We start from the raw sequence: 23,597 nt of genomic DNA, 5'->3' as shown, positions 1-23,597 counted from the left end.
TTTTTTCTTCTTCTTCTTCTTCTTCTTCTTTTGTTTCTTTTTGTCATCTCAAACTGTTCCTACAGCCTACCTATTTCGTATTCTAACAATGACCTTCAGACCCGACAGTTGGCAAGAACCATGCATGTGGTGAAGATTCGGATTGTATCAACCGCGCGACCAAGATTGAATGTGTAAATGATTGCAGCTGTGGCCCCGAATGCCAAAATCAACGGTTCCAGCGAAGAGAATACGCGAATGTGGCCGTCATCAAAACTGACAAGAAAGGGTTCGGCCTCCGTGCTGAGTCCGACCTGCGACCGCACCAGTTTATTTTCGAGTACATCGGAGAGGTGATCAACGAGGGGAATTTTCGGCGGCGCATGCGACAGTACGATGAGGAGGGGATCAAGCATTTCTATTTCATGTCCCTCAATAAGGGCGAATTTGTTGATGCGACAAAGAAGGGTAACTTGGGTCGGTTTTGCAATCATTCGTGCAATCCCAACTGCTATGTCGATAAGTGGGTCGTGGGAGAGAAGCTCCGAATGGGCATTTTCGCGGAACGCTTTATTCAGGCTGGAGAGGAACTCGTTTTCAACTACAACGTTGACCGCTACGGAGCCGACCCTCAACCCTGTTACTGCGGAGAACCTAATTGTACGGGCTTCATTGGAGGACGGACACAAACCGAACGTGCAACGAAGTTGTCCAATGCAACTATCGAGGCTCTGGGTATTGATGATGCGGATGGCTGGGACACCGCCGTCGCCAAGCGGCCGCGTAAGAAGAAGATGGGCGAAGCTGATGAGGAGTATGTGGACAGCGTGCAACCGAAATCTCTGGAGGAGAATGGGGTTACGAAGGTCATGGCTGCATTGATGCAGTGCCAAGAAAAGTGGATTGCAGTCAAATTGCTAGGACGGATTCAACGGTGTGAAGATGAGCGAGTTCGCAATCGTGTTGTGAAGATGCATGGTTACCAAATCCTGAACTCGCAGCTCGCTATGTGGAAGGATGACCACAATGTGGCCCTGCAGATCATGGATATCTTGGACAAGTTTCCTCGTCTTACACGAAACAAGATCATTGACTCCAAGATCGAGTCTACTATCCAACCGTTAACGACCTGTGGGGATGAAAGGGTGGAAAAGAATGCGGCCGCACTTTTGCAGGCATGGTCCACGCTGGAAGTGGGCTATCGCATCCCTCGTATGAAACGGGATCCCAACAGCTCGTCGCAAGCAATGAACCAATTTGGACGACGAGAAACTACCCGTGATGAGCGACGACGATCAAGATCACGTTCCCGGTCCAGGTCGCGGTCCCTGGATGCACCTCGTGGTCCCCGCGGTGATCGCGGTCCGAGAAACCATCATCGTCAGCGGCCATTTCGCCGTCAACCCAACCCTCTGCCTCCTGGATGGTTTACGGCCGAATCCAATGGCCGGACATACTACTACTCTGCCCGTGGAGACACAACATGGACACGGCCAACCACACCTGCTCCTCAACCTCCTCCGCCTCCAAAGGAATCGAAAGACAAGGCATTGCAGGATATAATCGATGGTATCGTGAATGCCAAAGAAGATACTCCCAAGGAGAAGACTACCACACCTGGTACGCCGCAGACATCGAAGCTCACGCCCGAGGGGAAAGAAGGATTGTCAAAGTGGAAGGGCTACAGCGAGGAGAAGCAGAAGAAGCTTTATGAAAATACGGTAAGTTATTATTTACATCGGGAAAAATGTTGCTAGACTAATTCGTCCCTAGTTGTTTCCCCATATCAAGTATGTTGTTGATAAGTTCAAACACAAGCTTCCAAGGGATGATTTGAAGCGGCATGCAAAAGACGTGAGTGTTGAGTACCTGGAATATTGACTGGCTCATTTATATACTGACAAGTTTTTGAAAGGTCGCGAAGAAACTTGTGAACTCGGATTTCAAGAACAACCGGGTCGAAGATCCAACGGCGATTAGTGACAAACAACAGAAAAAAGTCAGGAACTACTGCAAGGAGTATTTTGAGAAGGCAGTTGTGAAGCATCGAGAGCACGAGAAGAAGGCCGGTAAGGGCACCAAGGAAGTCGGTGACACAGCCAACGGCGAAAGCGATGAAGGTGTCGACGTAAAGATGTCCGATGACGAAGGCGGCAAAGATACTGGCGAAGAGACCGAGACACCAGGGTCATCGTTGAAGCGAAAGCGAGACGACGACCCCGAGAAAGAGGACGGGAAACGGAGTCCTTCACCCTCGAAACGACAGCGTTCCTCTACACCACCACCGCCGCCGCCGCCGCCGATGAGCCCTGGACAAGCAGAGTCCACGCCAACGGACAAGGAGGCAGTACAAGCTGCTCCTACTCCGCCGCCACCTCCACCGATTCCAGCAGAGCAGAGTTGATTGATATTGAGTGGAGTTTGAAAATTTGAAACACGTCATATTTTGTTAATCTTTTGTCGCATTGGTATGTTTCGATTTTGTGATGGTACATTGCTCGAATACCCCTGGGTTGCGCATTTGCATTTACATGGTTTGTTATTCCATGTCTGGGATGGATTTATATTGTATAACTAGCCGGTGTCTAGAAGGTACGGAGTCTTACTACGATATCTATAATTTAACTTATATTATACTACTATTATTACTCATGGTCCCCAATCTCATATCCAGACGTGATGCTCATTGCTCTATCTACTTCTTGAATTGTAGACAAGACATGAATGCGTTAATGATATTCCCCGTTAAAAGACAGAATGCATGAACAAAAAGAGAAAGAGTTAGAAGAAATCTAGTAGAAACTCTCCACGATACTCTCCTTATTCGCCTCGCCCATACCCACGCCACGGGGACCCATTTCACCCAACCGGAACACACTCTCAACAACACTCAGCTCCGTCGCAGTAGTATCGAGACCAGTCACGGCCAACCAGTCGTTAACGACCATCCCAGCACCAACAACGGGGCTACCACGATTCACACTACCAGCGACAAGGGGCACCTGCAGCAAGGAAGAAAGTTCATCCTGGTCACGGATAGAGGTCTTGGGGTGGACGATACCGCCTTGGTTGGAAAGGGCCATGTAGGAGCCTGTCAGGACGTTGTCGGCAATGGTCTGGCGGAAGACTTCAACACCAAGAACGTCGGCGATTCTACTCAATTAGCATCCATCTTCTTCATAGCACAAAACGGAGTAGAAAAGGGAGAGGGGCGCACATTTCCTCAGTCTCACGCTCAATATCCGGGTGCACAAGGGCAACATGGTCATTGCAGCATATGACATTTCCCAATGCCGAGAGACGCTCTTCTATCCGTTGGATCTTAACGTGATCGGGAAGAGTATTCCGCAGATGCTGCAGTTCTTGGTCTGTGGTTGTTGTGGGGACAAGGAGGCCATTGCGATTTCTATTCATATATTAACATCTTTTTTCTTGAGTTCGTGTTTTCGACGGGAAAAGACGTACCCAGCTGTTAGACGGCCGATAATCCGGGTACCGGCGATCGTAGCGTGGCAGATGGGGATAACATCCTGAAGTTCGGCTTCGAAGACACTGTTTCTATTAGCCTCGTTCATAAACTCCTCTCTAGAAGGGAGCGTGAATACCTGTAAAAGTTCTCCGAAGCACCAACAGCGACAAGCGCGTACGAGTTGGTAAGTCTAGAGAAGACACCGACCCTACCAATTATCAGCACAATCCTCCCTGTAAACACAAATCCTTAATATGGTAACCTACTCGTTCGAGTTCTCAAATTGTGCGCGGACAGACATTATTTCGATCTGTTCGTTTCTTCGTTCGAATTGGACTGGATCAATCGGGGTATAGAAGGAAGCTCTTGCTCGTTCATGCAAGGTGGAGCTGGTCAACCGGTTCTTGTGTGTGCGCTGTCGCTCGAGGCAGTAGTATACAGCAACAGTGAGAGTAATAGGAAATCTCTATGTTCAATATAAAAGATCCAATTCAAGCGGTAGACGAGCTGAAGAGGTCAAATACGGACCGTAAAAAAAGAACAGGACTGAAATCATTTTTGCCCCACCGAGGGGAACTAAACCCGATCAGGAAGAGGAGTCACATGAGTCATTCGGAGTCATTGATGGAGACAGTCAATTGAGTCACTACGACTATGGAGTACTCTGTACTGGTATTTGCAATCCATTATAGGGTAATATACAAGGCTGACAATGCGAGCACAACAGCAACAAGAATAACAATCATACAGGACCATTCCGGCTCCAGACAAGGAAAAAAAAAAAAAAAAAAAAGCAAAAGGTAACCAATCACTAGACATGGGCTCGATATGCACACAAAACGGAAAGAAAGTGCCAAAGAACGCCTAACCAAGTCCCAGTAATACAATTGTAGTAGATCAGAAATATCAATTGGAAAAGAGAGAATAGCAAAAGGTCCACCCCGGATGGAACGTGGTACTCGTGATTTCGAAAGAGAATGGAGTCAATTGGAACAAGGTATCCGATTTCGAATCCTGTTTTGTCCGTTGTTAGCACCACACCATGGCTTTTAGCATGTCAGACTTAACCCGGACCCTAAGCGCACTGTTTAAGCGCAAGTATCCTAATATGGAGGACGAGGTCCCGATGGGTGATGCGGAGGCGGGAAATAAAGCGGATTACTCTGCAGAAAACCCGGCGGTGGGGGTCGCTGGAAATTAGACCCTGGAGGAGGTGGAAGCTGAGGAGGCCCGCCGCCAGGAACAAAAGGGTCTGGAAGACCTAATTGCTCATTGATCGACGGGATCTGCTGACCAGCTGGCAAGAGAGGACGGGGTTGTTGCCGCGCCGGCCCCGGTTGCGACGGTAAAGGATGGTGTCCCGGTCGTGGTAGCATGTAGGGCCGTGGATCCGCCATTGGTTGTGGGAGGAGCGTACGAAGCATGGATGGCCGCGGGGTCCTAATTGGGACCTCGCTAGAAGCCACATCGGCAAGTGCGGACAAAGCCATAGCCGGCATCTCGGACGCGGTTTGAGCAGGAGCAGAGATTTCAGGTATGGGCTGGTTGGCGATAGCATTAGTCGCCTCTAGCAACATCTCTAATGTTCCATATGCTGGTTGATTAGTGGGTTCAGGTCCATGGGTCTCCCGCATCTCCTTCATCTGTGGGTCAATATCTTCGCCTAGTCTCACGCGTTGAACGAACTGCTCCCATCCCTTGTCGGCTCGTTCATAAGCTGCCGCTCCAGCAGGTTCTCTCACGTGGTTTGAATTGAAACCCCGTATGAACTCCCTGGTGGGCGGAGCGACTGGCCTCTTGTACTGCTCTGTTTCTGAACCATCTGTCTAAAGGCGTCATTAGCATTTTATAACACCTTAACAGTATATACAAGAGACTTGCCTCCGTGTGTTCATCATCTTCTGCAGCACGACGGCCCTCCACAAAAGCCATGTAGTCACCTTGCGCGGCAAGAAAGTGCTCCTCTTTGATATTGCGGGCAGATGCCTATCATTGTTAGTCCTCGTAAATCTCACACATAAAGTTGCCCAGCTTACGTGAAACTTTTGCTCAAGGCGATCTTGTTCAGAGGCGAACAAGATATTCTCCTGCTCAACTCGGAATTCATATTCGTGACGCAGAATGTCTTGCCTTTTTTGGCGGTATGCTGTCAGAATCGCTTCGAGCTTTTCAAACTCGGGCACCTTTTGATGAGCATTCTTGTCACGGGCCAGTTGATTTTCTGTTCGAACGGCCATCACATGCAAAGCCAATCTCTGTGCGGCTGCCACTTTCTTGAATGCGCGGTCCAGCTCCAACTTGCGGTCCAATAACTTCCGCGCGGCGGCAAAGGGGGATGGAGAGCGTTCAGGCCTTAACTCCGGACTTTCCATCTGTCGGTCACGTCCTGCGGCTGCAGCGGCTGCAGCACGGCGAGCAGCTGGTCCCTTGCCCTTTGGACGACCTTTACCCTTGGCCCGACCCCTAACAATGCGCGCTGCCTGGCGCCCTTTGACGGTTGTTGGTCTGGTAGTAGATCCCATTCCATTTGAAACGATAGATTCCTCAGCATCGGTAATCTGACGTGATTCGTCATCCGCTCTAGATTCCTCCGTGGCATCCGCGTGAGACAGTGAATCATGTTTCTCTGCCGTGCCATTTTGTAGTTGCTGTTCTAATGCGCGATCTAGGTCAGCTTCTTCAAGCTTGGGCTTCTTTTCTGAAGCTGTTGGAGAGACATCTGCTGGTCTAGTGAAAGCATTGGCTTCCGCTGCTGGGGAATTGCGCTCCTTTTGAGATGGACTGGGCGATGGTGGGGGTATCTCTTGCTGCGCATTAGTCGACGCACCATCGTTGTTTAGATTGGCGTCTAATGTTTCTTCGGCGGGATTCAATTCGATTATTGGGTCCTCCGGAGCATCTGTGTCTCCAATTTTGGATTCTTTGGAGATGTCCGCCTCGTCAGGGGACGGAGATTTTGTGATGGCTGCAGTAGCAGCATCGTCTGTATCTTCAGCCTTGTTTCTGCTACTCGAAGCCTTCGTTGGACTAGGCTCTAAAGGATTTCCTTCCACAGCTTCATCAAAAGAGGCATGTGGGTTGGGCCCCAGGGCCCTGATTCTGGCGGACTGCCTCGTAGTTCGAGGGGTTTCCTCAACTACCGAGCCACGCTTCATACGCTTCATCCGGGGAGTTTCAGGGCCTTGGGAAGGAGCAGAAGCACCTGGTTCCAACTGCTGCGAAGATGAGAGAGCTATGGCTCGTCCTCGAGAAGTACGAGTCTCGCGTGCATTAATTGGATTAGCATTGGCATTATTTGCCAGCGCACCACGAGTGTTTAGTTTGACGATGCGTGACCGACGAGCAGGAGTGTTGCTGTTATTGTTATTACTGGTTGAAGAGGTAGTAGTGCTATTGTTATGGTTCCTGTCGTTGCCACGCGGATCGCGATTTGCCTGCGAAGCCGCGCTTCTTCTGGTGACGCGAACATTTTGAGCATCTACTGAAGATTAGCATTGTATACATGTATTGACGAAAGAGAGAACAAAAATGGAAAGGAAATGTTACTGTTTGCGGATTGTGAAGCCCCTTCGGAAGCAGCTGGAGCATGAGCGGTGTCAAGCTTCCGCTTGGCACCTGCCATTGCGATGCTGAGAATAAGGATTAGTCGGTGTTCGCAGAGGTTATTTATGGGGGTAATTAAGAAAGACAGAGAAGAGAAAGACGAGAACACGAAAAGAGAGAGAGAGAGAGGAAGTAGTCGACGGGAATAGAGAGTGTACAGAAGTCACGAGACCGGCGCGAAAAAGATGTAGTAAAAGCCAGTGTAGTATACACACGGCAGGCCGGACTTGGTAAGAGGAGATGACAAACACAGAGATACAAATCAATGTATTACAGAGAGTTTTTGAGGTTTATACACACGCAGTAAGAAATAGCCAGGAAGAAAAGAGCCAGGAAGAACGCATTGAGGGGATTGAAAAGCTAACAGAGGAAGACATACAGAGAGTAGTGAAAAACGGAAAACAGGGAGAAAAGAGAAGGAAAAGCAATGTAGAAGAGACTCAATCATACAAAATAGATTCATGCGAATGATAGCAAACGGAAGAAGAGAAGGGAAAGAAGAGAAAAGGTCGGGATGCTATGCGACGAAAAGATGTACAGCGCCGAGTAGAGAACGGAAACGCGCGTGCAAAAGGGAGATGAGCATCAAATACAATGGAAATAGGGAAAGAGAGAAGAGTACAAGAGAGTATACTATAAAATAAAAGCAAAGAACTCACCTAGTATTGTATAGGAACGCTTTTTAGAGAGGCAATGAATGAAGGCGAAGTACAATAGAAATCCGCGAAATAAGAAAAGACTCGAGCCAAGTAAAAAACGAGGTTCGGCCAAGTGGATCAGCCGCCGTCAGTAACGCCGCAGTTGAAAGGAGTATAATATGTGAAATAGAAAAGAGGGATATCAAAGAAGCAAGAAATGAAAATGTAAAGAAGAGGAGTAAAATAAAAGATAAAATAAAAACAGAGTAGGGAAATGAAGGTTAGCGTCAATGTGGTGGGAGTCGTGTCGTTCATCCGGAACAGTAGTAGTAACAGTGGTTAAGCAATGTTTGCATGGACAACATCGCATCACAAATCTCTGTCTAATTTTTTGCGTGGTAAAATCTTAGTGCAATCTGTACAATCGAGTATTCTCTCAACTCAATCATCCACACTATCCTGAGGCAATCTAGCTTTTTTCATTGGACGTCTGACTACAAGGTTCTAGTATACCCCTGTACAAATGTGCATATGCGTCAGCCATCAAACAAAGAATGGGCATCAATACTCGAGAATTATAAGCCTTGGTTAGTCAGTAATCTTCGTCTTTTATCGCAGCACATTCCCTTAACCTATTCTTCCTTTCCTCCCCCTTATCGTCCAATCGCCATCATGAGAATGGATTATGATGATGTCGCTTGGGAACAAAACGACAAAGTATTCAATCATTTCAAGAAAAATAAGGTCACCAAGCCTCATGTGCTTCTGGCAGTCATAAATTTCATGGCAGGTACCGATCCGAGAGTCGACCCGTTGACCATGTCCGGATAGAAGGTGTGGAGCGTTCAACTTATGTTTCCGAATGATCCTTAAAGATGGACTCTCTTCTCTCCTACACTTTCCAGTTCCTGGTGGAGTGGTGTTTTCAGAGGGAAAAGGTGCGGAATGAGATTGCGGTTATAACCTTCCTGAAACAAAACACGAAACCCCTGTGCCTACCGTTATTCACTATGACATGGGCGATGAGAGTTCTGCAGAACTAGGTCCGTTTATTCTTATGGGTCACGTGGAGCATGCGTGCCATCTTTTGAGAAGATTCGCTAGCCAGATATGTAAATGACGATTGGAGTATCAACCACCGGCCATGGACCATGAACATAAACGAGCTCGTTCAGCTGGGGAACCTCCCTCCCAGGTTGCTCCCACACTCGACCTTCGCCGCTGCTTCATTGTACTACCAAAGCTTGGCCAAGACATATTGAATGCATTTGGAAACCCAACGGAATAACGCTTTTGATTCAGAAGAGGACTGCTACTCCAAGTACGTTGCCAGAATGTTATTCCATAAACTGACAGAAGAGTCCCGTCTACAAAATCCTACTACGCTTGACTCTGACCCATTCACGCTTTTTGCGATGACCTCTGTCCTACCAACGTTCTCCTTATGATAAAATGAAAATAACTGCAGTAATTGATTGAGAATTCACATATGCCGCTCCTATAGAATTCACCAACAGCCCGTCCTGGTGGCTACTATTGGACATGTCTGAAGATTGGCCATGCGGAAAACCAGATTGGATAAAAACCTATTAGCTATGCCTCGATACCTTTCTTCGGGTGCTCAAGTGTCAGGAGGCATTGCTATCGCCGTCGGTAACTTGATGGAGGAGCAGCGACTTTTTGGGAAAATGCGGGAAATTTAGGATTGCGATGGTTTCTGGGTCAACTATGGCGTGCGCGAAAGTTAGGTCTTTGATTCCATGTGGTCAATGATGAATGCAAAGTTCTCTGGTGGTGATATAGCGCTATACCAACGCGACTCGCTGCTCTATAGTGATGAGAGAATGGGACTACTTGATAACGTGGATAGGGAGGTAATGGAGGCTTTTATTCTGAAGAAGTTAGACTATAGTAAGGAGCGAATTCTAGATGACTGGAATGCACAATGACTGCTTGACCAGTTGTGTTTCTTGGCTACTGACAAAGCAGCAACAGCTCTATAGATTAAAACTTATATGGAGTCCTTATTCATTCCGATGAGCTATATTTTATATACAATAAACATACATTCGAGCTTACTGCAGGCATCAAATGATGTATGGTGGTCAGTCATGGATAGTTTTGTATTACTTTCTTTACCAAAATCGCTATATGTTCGGGGAATAAAACCATGCCCATTATCCAACTCCTTGCTCAAAAGACGAGACACAAAGAAAAAAACAAATAAATAAGCAACAAAGGAAATTAAATCAATTCTCAAGCGGCGATTCGTTCAAATCATACTTCTTCTCATACTGCAACATACTCTTCCGCAGATCTCCCGCCATGATGATCCCCGGCATGGGTTTTGATTTTGATGACGAAAGGGACGGCGGACAGGAAGAAGACATCTCACCCTCCTCAGCCGTGCCCATCCTCTCCAATAATAATGGTGAATGAGAACGCCCGTTATTGCTTACCCGCAGCGAGTTGGACGATCGTACGCGGCTCAGTGTCCTTGCAGAGATGGTCGTCCCGGCCACAGGTGATGCTTTGACTATCGTCCCTGGCATTGGTGTCGGGGGTGGCGATGGGCTATCAGAGCGGAAGAGTGGATGAATGTTCTTCTCATTGGAAGGGAGAATAAGTTTCGGGGGATGTGGTCTCATGCTGGTTGTCGCGATAGACTCTAGGTTGACTGAGGGTTCTGTGGGTGAAGGTGGAGATGGGAGGATCAGGAGACTATCCATGGATCTCACATCTGAGTCAGTCCGTTTTGGTGCTGGATTGGAAGTAGAGGCCGTAGTAGTGGTAGTGGACTGATGTTCTTGGTCGGCCACGCTGCAGGTGTCACGACCCTCAGAAACATCAGGCTTGGAAGGCGACGACATAACTCCTGCATGCAGATCGATCGACTCGTGCTTCGAGTCCTGCTGGAAGAGTGTCTTGCCTGAATACCGACTAGATACGCGCGTGACCACATTTGACATGCATGGCCGCACAGGCGCCAGTCCATCAGTGCTCGTCTTAGGATTGAGAGACAATGACGGTCGGTTGGATTCAACTGTAATCGAGAGCGATGGTGAGTCCGAGCGCTCTTGTGTCCTTTCGTCCGAATGACGTTCATCCAGCCTCTCGAGCTCATGGGACAGCGGACGTGGCCAACTGTGGGTATTCTCCTCATCTTGTTGCCTTGCCCTGGGGACTAAGTGAAATCCGCAAGAGATAGCTTGCGCAATAACTGAAAAGGCCCAAAAGATATTGCGAGTAATGAACTGTGCCTGGGCCTGCGCCGTCGTCAGACTCTTTGCGATTATGCCGGCTGTGGTCCCCGCCGCTAGGAGGAGGTAGGCGACGATTAGAATGTGAACAGTGTGTTGCCAGGTCCCCCACGACCCATTTTTTGTTTTAGTTCTGGGATGCTGTGTTTGGATCACGAGCAGTAGGGCCAGCACAACGCAGCCAACTACGCTGAGACTGAGTACGGCTAACTCAAAAGAGGATCTGGTCCAGGCGTAGCATACGCCATCGAGGATGGTAGCGATAACAGTAAGGGCAATAGCAGTGCCTCCTAAGGAGTAACCCACGGTTGTATGCATACTGGTAGGATAATCTGGATATGGTTTGTCTAAAGGGGTATGCGTATAATGAGTATCCAAAAAGGCAAAATAAAGAGTAAAACGATAGCAATGCTTAATTTAAAAGTCATAAGAGCTGAAGACATGTACAAACAAGAGTCATAACCGTAATGATTGATGTGGAGGAGGGATGAATGTGTAGTAGGACCGGAATTGCAACGGGAACTGCCAACAATTAATACTTCGCATGGCTCCAATTTTTCCTGAATAAAATGCATCTACCTGGAAAAAGTTGACTCAGTGGAAACGGGGAAAGGGTTCCGCAACGCCATCCATGTGAGATGCATGAAATCGTTGGATGATAGATGCCAATCGTCCCGGACCGATCATGGCAGCGTCCAGGATCATCACCCGGATCTTGATCCATCCTTCCATAAAACTGGTCAGAGTTTATAGCAATTTCTGTAATGAGGACAAGGCAGCCTGTATGATGATTAGGACTGGATGCTGTGTGACTTCAATTGTGCTTCACTTCCAATCATAATCCCGCATAATGGCCGTATCCATTTTCACTTGGACTGCCTCGAAGCATCGCGACTCATGTAAATCTCAGATTGATGAGATCCCAAGGGCCAGGGGGCGCTGGCATCATCCTCCAGTTCCATAAGTTCCGATAAAAACCAGGCAGTACTTGCATGGAACACATCACGAACACAGCAATTTGTCAAGGTTCCAATTCTATTTATCGTCTGTACGATCTTCGAGATCCGATAAATCGAACCAGCACTAGTGAATCAGAACAGAAGTACCTTATCTGTTCCATGGCAATAGTTTAGCTGGTAGGATGAGTCCAGTGGCCGATGTGATGCATCATAGGGGAATTGACGATGGGAGTGAAGAATCCGGAGAGGACCGATAGTCCGGAACGAACCAAATAGACATGCAGGTACACGGACAGAGTCAAGACAAGGAATTAACCTGCAAAAGAAACATCTGTACATGATTGGTTTATCTGTTGATTCCTGGTGATAGATATATTGTCAGGATGTAGAGAGCGGTGCAATGCACAGCCCGGAGATGTCTTTCCGCCTCCCTCCCTCCCTCTCTTACTCTGCGAGCGTTACTATGTCCTTGATCTAGACTATCGAGCTGACTCGGTTAGTCTACATCAAATATTCGTTTCCATATTAAATATATTAAAAGGAATATGTACGGGGATTCCGTGCTCGTAGGGATAAATAATTGATTATCTAAATTGTGGCGCGGCTTAGCGAAGTGTGGCTGGTGTAGTCACCGCCTTGTTTCTGCCAGCATCATGTCCATTCGTTCATCATCGTCTTTTGCGGCTGCTTCTTTTCCGTTCTTGTTATTGCACCAGTTTTTATCCGTTGAAGAATCTTCTCGACTGGTCATTCTCCTCGGCTTCTTGCCTTTATTCTCATTGCTTCCTGCACTTCGTTGCTTTTCTCGTCGTTCATCCTCCGTCTGCCTTTTCAACCCCTCCTCTTTCTGTTGGTGGCGCAAAGATGAAGCTCACCTTCAAGGTCCGTCCATCTTCGCTTTTCTTCCACCCTATGACATATCACTTACCCTGAATCTTTCGTGTCTACAGGATTTGAAACAACAAAAGTTCACCATCGATGCTGAGCCATCGGAGACGGTAAGTTTTGATGTCTTGTAGCTTAGCCAGCATCCAGTCAGTGCGGGGCTAAAATGAGATGGTTACTATCAGGTCGGACAAGTCAAGGAGAAGATTTCTACTGAGAAAGGATGGGAGGTTCCTCAGCTGAAGCTCATCTACTCCGGTATGTCGAATAATGATCCCTTTCACGCGGGATTCATTTTCCACTCCGTATTTTTTGAGCAGCGTGGGCTCCGGGTCTGGGCCAGCCGTTGATTTCAGCTACAGGAAAGATTCTTCAAGATGACAAGACCATCGAATCATATACTATCGAGGAAAAGGGTTTCATAGTGTGCATGGTATCTAAGGTAACCATTCTTTCAATTCCTTTTCTGTTTCAGATTGTTGGATGGAAGATTAACTCTTCGACTTCTACAGCCTAAGACCGCTCCTTCCTCCTCCGCCGCTTCTTCTCAAGCACCATCAACCCCTGCGAGAGCACCTGCTTCAACGCCAGCTGCACCAGCTGCACCAGCTGCTCCCGCGCCATCGGCAGCCACCTCGACCCCGGCCGTCCCTACGACTCCTTCTCCTGCTGGAGCCCCCCCGGCGCCAGCCGATACCCCCGCGCTCAATGACCCGTCTGCCTTGCTCAGCGGTTCGCAGAGTGAACCTGTTATTGCTCAGATGGAGAGTATGGGTTTCGCTAGAGAAGACATTACTCGTGCAATGAGAGCCGCCTTTTTCAATCCTGATCGTGCGATTGAATATCTGTTGAGCGTATGTTTCACTGTTTCCCACTGCATTTTCCCTTACGCGCTTCAAGCTAATAATCGTAAAAAGGGCATCCCAGAAAACATTGAAGAGGAACAACAACAATCCGCTGCGGCTGCCCGTGCCGCCCAGGAACCTGCCGGTGAAACCCCCTCCGCCCCCGCTGCCCCTTCTGGCGAAGACGAGCCTGTCAACCTGTTTGAAGCCGCAGCCCAGGCTGGTAACGAAGGCACACGTGGGTCGCGTGCCGCTGGTGCTGGTGCTGGTGCTGGGGGCGAAGCGCTTCCAAACCTCGATTTCCTTCGTAACAACCCTCATTTCCAACAATTGCGTCAGCTTGTTCAACAGCAGCCTCAGATGCTCGAGCCCATTCTTCAGCAGGTTGCCGCTGGTAACCCTCAGATCGCGCAACTCATTGGCCAAAATGAAGAGCAATTCCTCCAGCTGTTGAGCGAAGACGGTGATGACGTGCTTCCTCCTGGTACACAGACGATCAGTGTTACGGAGGAGGAGAGAGATGCTATTGAGCGCGTACGTGCATTCCATCGTTCCCCTTTCTCCTTGGTTTTTACACGCTAACAATTTTTTTAGCTTTGCCGTCTTGGCTTCTCGCGGGATCTGGTTATCCAAGCCTACTTTGCTTGCGACAAAAACGAAGAGCTTGCTGCAAACTATTTGTTCGAGAACCCCGACGACCCCGACGATCTATAAATTCCTCATCTCTTGACGAGGAAGTTGTTGACAAACTTTCCGTTCTTTTCTTTTCCTCTCTCCGTAACGACTACCTTTCATGTATGATTCCGGATCCAATGCCTTTTATTTCTTTTTTATGGCTGTCCTGTTTATTGGGCCACGGCACAGCTTGGCGTCTTCGAAATCCCACATTCGATGAGTTGACTAGCGTGTGTTTTCTGCTACTACTATTTAGCCCAATATGTAGTGTTGATTCCAATATGTTTAATTCTCTATCACTGGCTGTCATTCTGTTCTTTCTAATTCTTCGAAGTAAAAGTCAAGTGTAAGGATAGTAATTAAAACTGGAGATTTAAAATAACAACCGTCACACGAAATTGATTGTTTGTCATGGTCATTGAAGGGTTACTATGCATGTTTCCCACATGCAGTATGCATATATTCCGAACCTATCAACCAACCAAATATGCCTATTTTATATTTAAATCTAAATAATCTACCTACTCTGACAAATAAAATAAAAAAAGAAAGAAACTTGCTAATCTGGTCCTTTATCCTCAGATAAACACTGCCGTCTAGCTGCCCAAACACCCAACCCCCGTCTACCCACAACACGAAATAACGTGGGGATCACACCATCATCACCAAAGTCCAGGTCATCGAGGTTGAGATGTTTCTTGTAGTACCACAGTTCGTGGAGCTCGATATCCTCCTTTTCTTCATTGGACTGAGAGGAAGAAGTAGGTATGTAGCGATCGAGGAAGGTGGCTGATTTTGGCGCAACCACATATATTTCCTTGTCCTTGTCTATGTTGTTCACGTCGACTGGGCATGTAGGAAGGGTTTGGTTGAGGTGGCTGATCAGTTCCTCGCCGGGAATACCCATTAGGTCGTTTGTGGTGATGTCGAGGGACTCGCCTAGCAACCATCGCGGAGGAGAGTAAGTCTTCCACCAGAAGACTGTGGCAGCTGCGGCGTCTTGTCCTGCTCGGTGGTCTGCGATAATACCGGGAATGGCGAGCTGAGTCGGTACCACGCCGCCCTGATGGTAAATACCCATGAGAACAGCCATGGTGACATTGAAGATAACCCAAGCTCCCTGCAGAAGCACGGATTGCTTCCGGGTACTTTGCATATGGAAACAGCTGAGGAGTAATGGAATGCAGGGAATCAGAAAGCGCGGTTCCTGGTGCGGGAAGACAGAGAGGAGGATGGTAGCTGAGATGGCAGATGCAGCGCGCATGTTCTTCACCCACGAGGGGATGGCTAGCGGCCGTTTGGGATTGCCAGAGAATAGCGACGCGATCATCATGATATAGGCGGGGCCTAGGAGTTGGGGGAGATTGGCGAGAAAGTGTTGGTAGTGTGGGTGGAGGCCATGGTGGGCTAGGTTTGAGGCATCGGAGTTGTAGAGGAAATTGTTGAGGGGGGTAATTACGGGAGAGCGTAGAGCTTCGATGAGTGATACGGAGGGTTTGTAGAAGATTGTGTCGCCGAGGATTGCGATGAAAGCGAAGAACAGTCCGGAGGGGATGAAGGAGAGGATGGAGAGTGGACTGTCGTGGGTCAGTGGGGAGACGTGAGAGGAAGTGAACGCAGATACTGACTTGCGCTGAAAATGCGGCAACAGCAGGAGCCCCGGAAGGACGAGGAAAGCTGGGAAAGTGATGCGATTGAAGACACCAGCTACGGCGATGAATGCGAGCACGGCGCAGGAGAAATGCGAAGAGCGTCGCTACATAGATTAGTCGACTGAGCGTCACCAGGTATTTGTGAGTACCAACTTTGTTCTCAACGATGCGCCGGATCAACACCAGCCCCCAGGCGACCAGCAGAGTCTCGAGCGAATTGGAAAACGTATGCGTCTGATAGGTCCATGTGACATACGACGAGGCCACCAGCACGATGGTTGCGCGCCGATGCCGCGGAGACGGTACGAACTCATAGATTGCCCAATCTTCCAGTACAAAGGTTAACAGGAACATGACACCTCGAATGACATTATAGACCAGCTTTGGGGGCGGGTTCCCCATTCCCATCTCCGAGTAGAACCATTTCAGCAGGCTCATAGGCACATCGTAGACGGGCCATAGCGGGAAGACGCTGCGAATGGGGTGATCGGAGGTGAATTCCCATGATTGTATGGAAGGATAGAAAAAGTTGCGACCTATTTTAGAATTGGATTAGCTGCTGTCGATGCCAATGCCTCGGTATATGGAGTATGGTATCCTTTTTGACAGCGCAGATCAAGCGTCATCCTTGGGATCAGGGGATATTTCGGGGAGGGGCATATGTAGAAGGATCGCATTTCATGTTGCATGTCGCGCATTGGCACAATCGGAGAATATTGACCATCCTGAGGCCCAGGGGTAAATGAACCAACCTGCAAAGATCTCTGGACCCTGAAAGTTCTCGTCCGGATGGAGATAGCTGGGTGACAGCGCAAAGTAAACACGAATCACCAGTAGAAGCAAATAGGTTCGCCTCCACATGACTCAGATAGCTATTTGGAGACTTATTGCATGTCAGGCAGAAGCGAAGACTAAAAGGGATCGATATAATCGATATTAGGAGTATTAATATGTATAATAATAAGACAGCGACCAGAGTTGAAAGGGGATTAAATGAATGTATCGAGTTCCCCTCCGAAAAAGGATAAGCTTAGACGAGACGCGTCGGAGGGGATGAGAAGTGATATCACTGGCTATAGAAAAGGAAAGGAATATTAGCCAGTACTAAAGCACTTCTACATATTCGTACTCCAGATATAAAACATTGCTATGAATTGTGCATACTTACATATTACTTTACATTCATCAACTACTTGTACTAGTCAGCCAATAGTCACTCAATTATGCCTAAAAGAGCTCTAAATAAAAGTGCTTGACTCTCACTTAAATTCATGTTTCTTTTGATACATACCACTGAATTCTGCCTTGCTAGTGCCTTGTGATAAAAAAAAAAAAAAAACCAGAAAACACACCTTTTCCGCCTCCGATTCACTAGTAATATATTACCACCCATTACGGTAATCCAGCTCTTTCAGTCTCCGTCGACATTGTGACTCTCTCTTTCTTCAACTCTCTGACGGATTCCTTCATTTCTAAAACAAGGCTGTTTTATCATATAAACGACAGGTTTGTTCCCGCTGCCCTTATCCCTATGCTAATCTCTTCCATCACTTTTCTCGAATTTGAAGCTTGTCAGTACAAGTGATTCCTTCCCCGCCTTTAAACGTCTCTACTTGTTGTCATCCAACCATGCATTCACTGAGTCTGACCCTGGACTAATCGCCTTTTACCAGAAACTCTCTAAAGAGCCTTTAAACAACATACCCCTCAAAATGGCTACTTCCACCATCACTCTCACCAGCTCCGACGGCGTTGAGATCAGTGTCGGTAAGTGGTCGATCCAAAGCGCTGCGTGCCATATGCCATATGCCATGCACCATGCACCATGGACTAACTGTTTCTCTCCTTCTAGAGCGTGATGTTGCGGAGCGTTCCATCCTCATCAAGAACATGCTCGAAGACTTGGGCGAGTCGGACGAAGCTATCCCCATTCCCAACGTGCGTCTTTCATATCCCTTGTCGACGGTTGCGGTAATACTGATTTCCATGGTGTAGGTCAACGAGGCAGTTCTGCGCAAGGTGATTGAATGGTGCACCCACCACAAGAGCGACCCTCCTAGCACCGGTGACGATGACGACTCCCGCCGCAAGACCACCGACATCGACGAGTGGGACCAGAAGTTCATGCAGGTCGACCAGGAGATGCTTTTCGAGATTATCTTGGTACGCCATACTGAATATCTGATAGGGGAATATTCTTTAACTAACGGTTTTCTTTTATAGGCCGCCAACTACCTCGATATCAAGGCATTGCTGGACGTTGGCTGCAAGACCGTCGCCAACATGATCAAGGGCAAGTCGCCCGAGGAGATCCGTAAGACCTTTAACATCCAGAATGACTTCACCCCCGAGGAAGAAGACCAGATTCGTCGTGAAAACGAGTGGGCTGAAGAGTGAGTTACACTAGTCCGTGAACCATGTCGAATCACTGCTAAATGTGATCCTTCCTACAGCCGCTAGGTTTCTTTTTCCATCTGCGTGATTATTTGCTATGATATCCTCTGGAATATTGCTAGGAGAACAAATTTAATGATGATGAAACGGGACTAGATCCTCCAATAACACGGCGTTAGGCTTCTTTCAGGTCAGCGATTTTTCTTCTCTTTCGCTGGGTCTGTTTGCTCTTCGTTTCAGGCCCGGATTTCATATTCCACTTAGAATGGATTCGGATTGATCTACGATAAGCCCAATAAGACATATTCAGTCCCCTTGCGTAACAAGGTCGAGACACCTATTGGACCTCGGTGTTTAGTCTGAAATACACATGTAGAACGATATCGCCGCGCAATATTCCTGTCATAGACATTTGAAATTTTCACGTTTCAGCTCGTGTACATCATACGTAGGACATGCTAGTAAGTCAAGAACCGCAACATCAAACCCAACCCCCGGGCATATAATTGTCTCCGTAGTTACTGTTTTCTTTCGAACTTGACAAATGCAAAGCCATCCATCCATCGACCTTAATTAAGTACATTGGTACTTATAGTCCAGATCGCGCGTGGGAAACAAGACGAGATCACGAATTGAGAAACGAAAAAAGTATGAACTTGTCGAAACTAGAAGTAGATGAATAATTCTTTCAATTCGAACCAGTAACCATAGTCGGCGCGTAACAAGCCGAGCCCATAGACGTAAATTAACATTTTGTCGAGCTAGCCATCAACAACCAGTCATCTAGAAAATTTTTCGCTCTTCTTTTATTCTTTCAGGAGGAACACATTCGCGGCGTCATGATCGAACGAAAACAGGCATCTCGGTCGGATGGAAAGGAGGAGGGTGAAATATCGACGAATTTACAGACCGAGACGGGTCTTGCGCCAGTGCCTCCGCTTAGCGTTGTAGCTGTGAGAAGAGGATCGTTAGCCTTCTGCCTTTTGTCTCCACTTGGTTCCAAATCGGTCGTGGTGAGTAGCGGGAGAAAAGTTGTCGTCGCTCCTGAAAACCGCCAGAGGAAATCGATTCAGGTGTTTTCGAGGTCAGGGAGTATTTACTTGATGGTGTTACCGGTCCTCAAACGAATCCACTGAGGGATGGGACGGTTCTGGCGCTGGGCTTTAGCAAGCTTCTGCTTGGTGCGGAAACTCTTGTGGCTCTATACGGACATTTTAGTTAGCAACTTTCTCCCTGGATGAAAATCACAGATAAAATATGCAAATTGAGGGCAAATGGCATGTCTCATAGCAAAAAGGGTACTAACCGGCATCTTGAAGACTTGTCGCGACGGCGAGCTGAAAAGGTATGGTCTGGCGATAAGTGAGGTTGTCGACTCTTTGACGGGCGGTGATTTTTGTGCGGACAGGGCTTGGTGGGTTCGCTTCGGGGGTCAGGTGATTTGCGCCTGGGGCAGGCATAGAATTGACACCTGAAATTCCAGGCATTTATTATCCGCCCTAGTTACGGAATAGTTAACGTAGAAGTTTATATTGTACAGTTCTGGCTGGAAGGATTTGGCGATGTGTTGGACTAGAGTTTTACAATTGCCTAAGAAGCAGCCGATAGCTACAGTTGGAATGAGGCTTTCGATCAGCAGCTCTTCTACGGTTTCTGCTTTGACCAAACCAAATTGTAACTATCTGCTGTTGAGCGGTAAGGTCTTGTATTTGATCCGTCCATAACTATTCTACTATGCGAAAAATTCAGTTAAAGTGTGACTCAGGAGGGAGAAAAACGTAACTTCAGCTAAGCAAACATCCGGGATTCCTCTCTTTGTTCGTGTGCATCACCAACCCTGACTCGGGCGTTTACTGATCACCGGGAGACAAAAGACTCTGTACAGGGCTCTTGTATTCTTGGCATGCCATGTAGCTCAGTGGAGAAGCATAATTTTGTTATACAACTCCCTTTATTCTTTGCTAAAAGGTGCAAAGGACAAACAAAAACCAACTATGATTGGCTAAAATACGAAGCATAGGTCTAAATCTTCGGCCTCGCAGAAGAATTCCAGGGATTTTGTTCCTCGTGGCGTAGAACCTTGATTAACAGAGCTGTCATCGATCCCCGATTGTCAATGCGGACTCCTGTCCTACCCATGCAGCAAAAGTGACCGGTCGGAAACCCTCCGTTCCTTTCCTGCAAAGACAGGAGCCGCTTCAAATCTTGTCAGTAAACAACCGGAGGCAGACCAATCACTTGACAAAATGAGGCACGCAGCACAAGGGATACCGGGTTTGTGGGAGCGTTGGTTCGCTCGAGGAGTGTCTCCCGAATGATATTGAGCCGGCCTTTCAGCCCATCCGCGCCACATTCCATGTACAGCTGAGCCATGAAGTAGAGAAAGGCCTCGGGCATAGTATAGACCCGATTTCCATAGAGATAGGGCCGGTTCTTGTGACATTGAACCTCCAAGTCTTCTGTCTTCTTGATTCAGGGATCGTCGCCGCGGCCGAAGTGGTAGAAAACCCTAAGTATGTTGACGCAGACTTCGGGGGTTGTTCGGGTCTATTGTCGCAAAAGTAAGTCTGCACAATTCCATCCGGGTTCTGTTTTAATGCCATTTTGTCCAGAACCAAATTTACGCCGGCCAGTTTCGAGAAATAGCTCTCCGGAAGAGACAAGTAAGTCATGGATGCGGTGTCTGCGTCGGTGGGGAACTCCTTGGCCGTAAGAAGGGGATCCTCGTAGAAATAGTTCCATAAACCGCTGTTGGCATTGGCTTGTGTAGAGAGCTTTGTGTTCTTCCCGTGGCCATTGGCCTGAGCAGTAGACGGCCACTTGAGGTCAACAAGATTTGCATCCAGTGAATTCCCGGATGAATAATTGAACAAAATTATCCATCAGAGTGATATCCTGGCCTTTGGCAACGCTACGATGGTTCCAGCGTTGGCTTTCTTGTACACCTCAGCCCTTGCAAGCAGGTCTTGGAACAAATTCCGCGATGTTTGACAAATGATGCCAATTAAATCCTTGTCGACTACAAGACCATAAATTCCAGGGGATTGTGCGGCACAGATATTTTTAGCCTGGTCATCGACTACGACCACTTGATTGGGACGGCATCCGGTCTGGTCAGTGGCATGCTCAAAGAAGTACAAGTCAGGCTTTTGCATGCCAACATGGACGCCACAACCGCGCTGAGCAGTGACCAAGGCAGATTTATATTCTGACGGCTTGAAAATTATCTTGTTCCTTTTAGTGGTGTGTTCAAGCTCGGACTTACGACGTACTCGACTGATGTTCGACATGGCATAGATTTGCAAGTCCGGGTTGGAGCCCTTCAACTCTTGGACGATCTGCGCCAATTGCTCGTTCACAATCATCGAATTTTGCGCCTGTTCAAGGCTCTCCTTGACAACTAAGGTCTTGACACCGATAATGACGCTAAATTGTTGGTACATTATCAGATTTGCATCCCTGAGTACCAAGTACGCATAACTTATTTCGTATGCCTGGTCGAGTGAGGGATGGCCTCTATCCAGATCATGCCAGACTGTAGATGTACAATCAGGCGCAGTTGGTTTAACGAGCGTAGTGGTGTTCCGGGGGGGTTCGATCGAGCAGAACACCCTCGAGATCAAATATTAGAGCTTTGAAATACGGAGTCATAATCTGTCAACGAATAACGAACCTAACTTGTGATCCAATAGGTCAGATCGGTTTGTTCCGCTGAAAGCTTTAATGGGTGGTGATGAACATATATGTATACACAAGTCAGGCTGAATAGTATGAATAGATTCAGCCTTTTATGCGGGTGTCTCTATTAGTCCTCAGGGAAGCTGTCCCGGAGTTCATCTCGAGCCCTAGGAATTCAAACCGAGTCGAAGACTATAATCTCCGGATGAATAAACCTAAACTTTATCTCTAATACCAGAGTGCCATAGAGTGTCTAGGAATGGTGAGAGTAGCTCTTCTTTCAATGAAAATATGCCGGTCTCGTATTCATTTGCAGTCCGAATTAACTCTGGACCAGAAGACTCAATGTTCGCTTCGATTGAGTAGATAGTAAAGTACTGCTTAGGGCTTCATGTCAAATTCATTTGCATGGAGATGCATACGTCTACGGAATACGCGTTGCAAACGTATCCGCGGATGACTGAAACCGCGAGATTTACACCTGTATATTCAGGCATTTATAGCGTTCCTCAGGAATACGAATCCCGCTGACATAACCGTATTCAGTTCCGATAAATTATTTTCAGAAACGTATATGGTCAGGTGTCTATCCGTATTGATTAAAGTATACATGTAAAATAGCAAATTGCGCGTTCATGTGCATTGCACGCCTCGGTTCTTTTGTGCTCGTATACTCGTAAAGGGCCAGGCCGGCAAACCGGGGGCACATATCGTAAATAAAAGTTCTTATAGGGCGTCAAATGGCGGTGTTCAGAAACATCAAAAGCACAGAGCACATACAGAACGGAATGCTTCCCCTCCGATCCCCGTCACCGTGTTTTACTACAGAACGGAGTACTCTGTACAGCAAATCAAAGGATTCGATCTTTGCCCTATAGAGAGCCCGAAGCAACTGATGACTCCCGGGTGACCATCTTGGATTCTAACTGGCTCATTTGCAAGCGATATGCTGCAGCCGTTCGCAATTTGCTCGTTTTCGTTCTCGCTGTTGCAGGGTACGGAAACAAGACTTTGATACCCGAAATGGTAGTGGGTCTGTTTATCAGATTGGCTGTCGGAGTACGAGTAAGGAAATAAGGAAATACTTCTAAACTCCGTTATCGTTATAATGGTGATCACATGCCACACAATAATGTACATAGTTGACAGTAATGTTGACTCATGTTGACTGGTAGGTCATGCGATAGCGCATAAAATTATGCAAGATATGGACGGAGATAATTTTGACGTTTCGTACTCCGTATTTCTGGCGTATTCCGCCGTTTATCTGTGGCGGCTCCATAACAATCTACGGAGTACCCCAGGGTCTACACTAAGAGGGTCACCACTACTATACAATTCCAAAATCTCCTTAATATCCAGCGTAAAAGGGGCTTTCAGAAGAGATACTAACTAGCAGTGTTATCATAAGGTACTTGATTCTTTGTCTATACCACATAATCAGCATAGTCGGACTAAAAAAGCCCCTCCGATTGGCTGATAAGGCGAAGCATTGTCACTGCATAAAAAAAACTTTCATCGGATCGGAAGACTAGACCCCCGACCGCCGGGCCAGAATTA

At 47.5% G+C, this 23,597-nt stretch overlaps 10 protein-coding genes across 10 annotated transcripts in view; 4 read left to right on the top strand and 6 right to left on the bottom strand.

Annotated features, from left to right (window-relative positions):
- The window catches only part of set2 (SET and WW domain protein), a gene marked incomplete at both ends in the record, with an annotated part of 9,470 nt that extends 7,087 nt beyond the window's left edge, over nt 1-2,383 (top strand). Inside the window, 3 exons of the mRNA XM_040786508.1 lie at nt 100-1,700; nt 1,753-1,833; nt 1,895-2,383. Coding sequence (XP_040637156.1) covers nt 100-1,700; nt 1,753-1,833; nt 1,895-2,383 — 2,171 coding nt within the window. The remainder of the gene's footprint in view (nt 1-99; nt 1,701-1,752; nt 1,834-1,894) is intronic.
- A 252-nt stretch (nt 2,384-2,635) lies between these two features.
- EURHEDRAFT_482567 (translation initiation factor 6) lies at nt 2,636-3,961 on the bottom strand. The gene is made up of 5 exons (XM_040785521.1): nt 3,715-3,961; nt 3,585-3,656; nt 3,445-3,531; nt 3,197-3,385; nt 2,636-3,132 (listed from the first exon to the last, which is right to left on the bottom strand). The coding sequence occupies exons 1-5, from the start codon at nt 3,747-3,749 to the stop codon at nt 2,772-2,774; spliced, it is 744 nt and encodes a 247-aa protein (XP_040637155.1). The 5' UTR covers nt 3,750-3,961; the 3' UTR covers nt 2,636-2,771.
- A 590-nt stretch (nt 3,962-4,551) lies between these two features.
- On the bottom strand, nt 4,552-7,070 carry EURHEDRAFT_379179 (uncharacterized protein; the record flags this gene model as incomplete). The annotated part of the gene is made up of 4 exons (XM_040779142.1): nt 4,552-5,270; nt 5,326-5,434; nt 5,485-6,926; nt 6,995-7,070. The coding sequence occupies 4 exons, from the start codon at nt 7,068-7,070 to the stop codon at nt 4,552-4,554; spliced, it is 2,346 nt and encodes a 781-aa protein (XP_040637154.1).
- A 201-nt stretch (nt 7,071-7,271) lies between these two features.
- On the top strand, nt 7,272-7,970 carry EURHEDRAFT_414279 (uncharacterized protein). The gene has a single exon (XM_040782383.1). It carries the CDS (start codon nt 7,292-7,294, stop codon nt 7,520-7,522), a length of 231 nt encoding a protein of 76 aa, XP_040637153.1. The 5' UTR covers nt 7,272-7,291; the 3' UTR covers nt 7,523-7,970.
- A 1,968-nt stretch (nt 7,971-9,938) lies between these two features.
- On the bottom strand, nt 9,939-11,267 carry EURHEDRAFT_404236 (uncharacterized protein; the record flags this gene model as incomplete). The annotated part of the gene is made up of 1 exon (XM_040780295.1): nt 9,939-11,267. The coding sequence occupies one exon, from the start codon at nt 11,265-11,267 to the stop codon at nt 9,939-9,941; it is 1,329 nt and encodes a 442-aa protein (XP_040637152.1).
- A 1,324-nt stretch (nt 11,268-12,591) lies between these two features.
- EURHEDRAFT_414275 (putative UV excision repair protein (RadW)) lies at nt 12,592-14,621 on the top strand. Its single transcript, XM_040782382.1, has 7 exons — nt 12,592-12,790; nt 12,859-12,906; nt 12,979-13,051; nt 13,156-13,235; nt 13,306-13,647; nt 13,711-14,172; nt 14,233-14,621. Exons 1-7 carry the CDS (start codon nt 12,773-12,775, stop codon nt 14,350-14,352), a joined length of 1,143 nt encoding a protein of 380 aa, XP_040637151.1. The 5' UTR covers nt 12,592-12,772; the 3' UTR covers nt 14,353-14,621.
- On the bottom strand, nt 14,617-17,065 carry smp3 (glycosylphosphatidylinositol-alpha 1,2 mannosyltransferase smp3). The gene is made up of 4 exons (XM_040782381.1): nt 16,718-17,065; nt 16,119-16,501; nt 15,942-16,069; nt 14,617-15,890 (listed from the first exon to the last, which is right to left on the bottom strand). Exons 1-4 carry the CDS (start codon nt 16,824-16,826, stop codon nt 14,873-14,875), a joined length of 1,638 nt encoding a protein of 545 aa, XP_040637150.1. The 5' UTR covers nt 16,827-17,065; the 3' UTR covers nt 14,617-14,872.
- A 612-nt stretch (nt 17,066-17,677) lies between these two features.
- On the top strand, nt 17,678-18,425 carry skpA (SCF ubiquitin ligase subunit skpA; the record flags this gene model as incomplete). The annotated part of the gene is made up of 5 exons (XM_040780294.1): nt 17,678-17,732; nt 17,818-17,903; nt 17,961-18,128; nt 18,189-18,358; nt 18,419-18,425. The coding sequence occupies 5 exons, from the start codon at nt 17,678-17,680 to the stop codon at nt 18,423-18,425; spliced, it is 486 nt and encodes a 161-aa protein (XP_040637149.1).
- A 795-nt stretch (nt 18,426-19,220) lies between these two features.
- On the bottom strand, nt 19,221-19,727 carry EURHEDRAFT_532135 (60S ribosomal protein eL39). Its single transcript, XM_040787211.1, has 3 exons — nt 19,666-19,727; nt 19,460-19,560; nt 19,221-19,310 (listed from the first exon to the last, which is right to left on the bottom strand). Exons 1-3 carry the CDS (start codon nt 19,669-19,671, stop codon nt 19,262-19,264), a joined length of 156 nt encoding a protein of 51 aa, XP_040637148.1. The 5' UTR covers nt 19,672-19,727; the 3' UTR covers nt 19,221-19,261.
- A 965-nt stretch (nt 19,728-20,692) lies between these two features.
- Nucleotides 20,693-21,809, bottom strand: EURHEDRAFT_524648 (uncharacterized protein; the record flags this gene model as incomplete). The annotated part of the gene is made up of 2 exons (XM_040786933.1): nt 21,275-21,809; nt 20,693-21,178 (listed from the first exon to the last, which is right to left on the bottom strand). The coding sequence occupies exons 1-2, from the start codon at nt 21,800-21,802 to the stop codon at nt 20,693-20,695; spliced, it is 1,014 nt and encodes a 337-aa protein (XP_040637147.1). The 5' UTR covers nt 21,803-21,809.
- Nucleotides 21,810-23,597: the final 1,788 nt, after the last annotated feature.

The sequence above is a fragment of the Aspergillus ruber genome (assembly GCF_000600275.1).
Source record: "Aspergillus ruber CBS 135680 unplaced genomic scaffold scaffold00021, whole genome shotgun sequence".
Taxonomy (NCBI): domain Eukaryota; kingdom Fungi; phylum Ascomycota; class Eurotiomycetes; order Eurotiales; family Aspergillaceae; genus Aspergillus; species Aspergillus ruber.
This window is presented reverse-complemented; position numbering and strand designations above follow the sequence as displayed.

Excerpts from the sequence above, each read along its gene's own strand:
- EURHEDRAFT_482567 (XM_040785521.1), bottom strand. The coding sequence starts at position 3,749 with ATGTCTGTCCGCGCACAATTTGAGAACTCGAACGA. Across the intron at positions 3,657-3,714 it reads CAATTTGAGAACTCGAACGA|GGTCGGTGTCTTCTCTAGAC; the intron begins GTAGGTTACCAT and ends GATAATTGGTAG. Across the intron at positions 3,133-3,196 it reads GAGCGTGAGACTGAGGAAAT|AATCGCCGACGTTCTTGGTG; the intron begins GTGCGCCCCTCT and ends CTAATTGAGTAG.
- EURHEDRAFT_414279 (XM_040782383.1), top strand. The coding sequence starts at position 7,292 with ATGACAAACACAGAGATACAAATCAATGTATTACAGAGAGTTTTTGAG.
- EURHEDRAFT_414275 (XM_040782382.1), top strand. Across the intron at positions 12,907-12,978 it reads ATGCTGAGCCATCGGAGACG|GTCGGACAAGTCAAGGAGAA; the intron begins GTAAGTTTTGAT and ends GGTTACTATCAG. Across the intron at positions 13,052-13,155 it reads GCTGAAGCTCATCTACTCCG|GAAAGATTCTTCAAGATGAC; the intron begins GTATGTCGAATA and ends TTTCAGCTACAG.
- smp3 (XM_040782381.1), bottom strand. The coding sequence starts at position 16,826 with ATGTGGAGGCGAACCTATTTGCTTCTACTGGTGATTCGTGTTTACTTT. Across the intron at positions 16,502-16,717 it reads GGGTCCAGAGATCTTTGCAG|GTCGCAACTTTTTCTATCCT; the intron begins GTTGGTTCATTT and ends ATTCTAAAATAG. Across the intron at positions 16,070-16,118 it reads GGCGCATCGTTGAGAACAAA|CGACGCTCTTCGCATTTCTC; the intron begins GTTGGTACTCAC and ends TAATCTATGTAG.
- EURHEDRAFT_532135 (XM_040787211.1), bottom strand. Across the intron at positions 19,311-19,459 it reads AGGACCGGTAACACCATCAA|CTACAACGCTAAGCGGAGGC; the intron begins GTAAATACTCCC and ends CTCTTCTCACAG.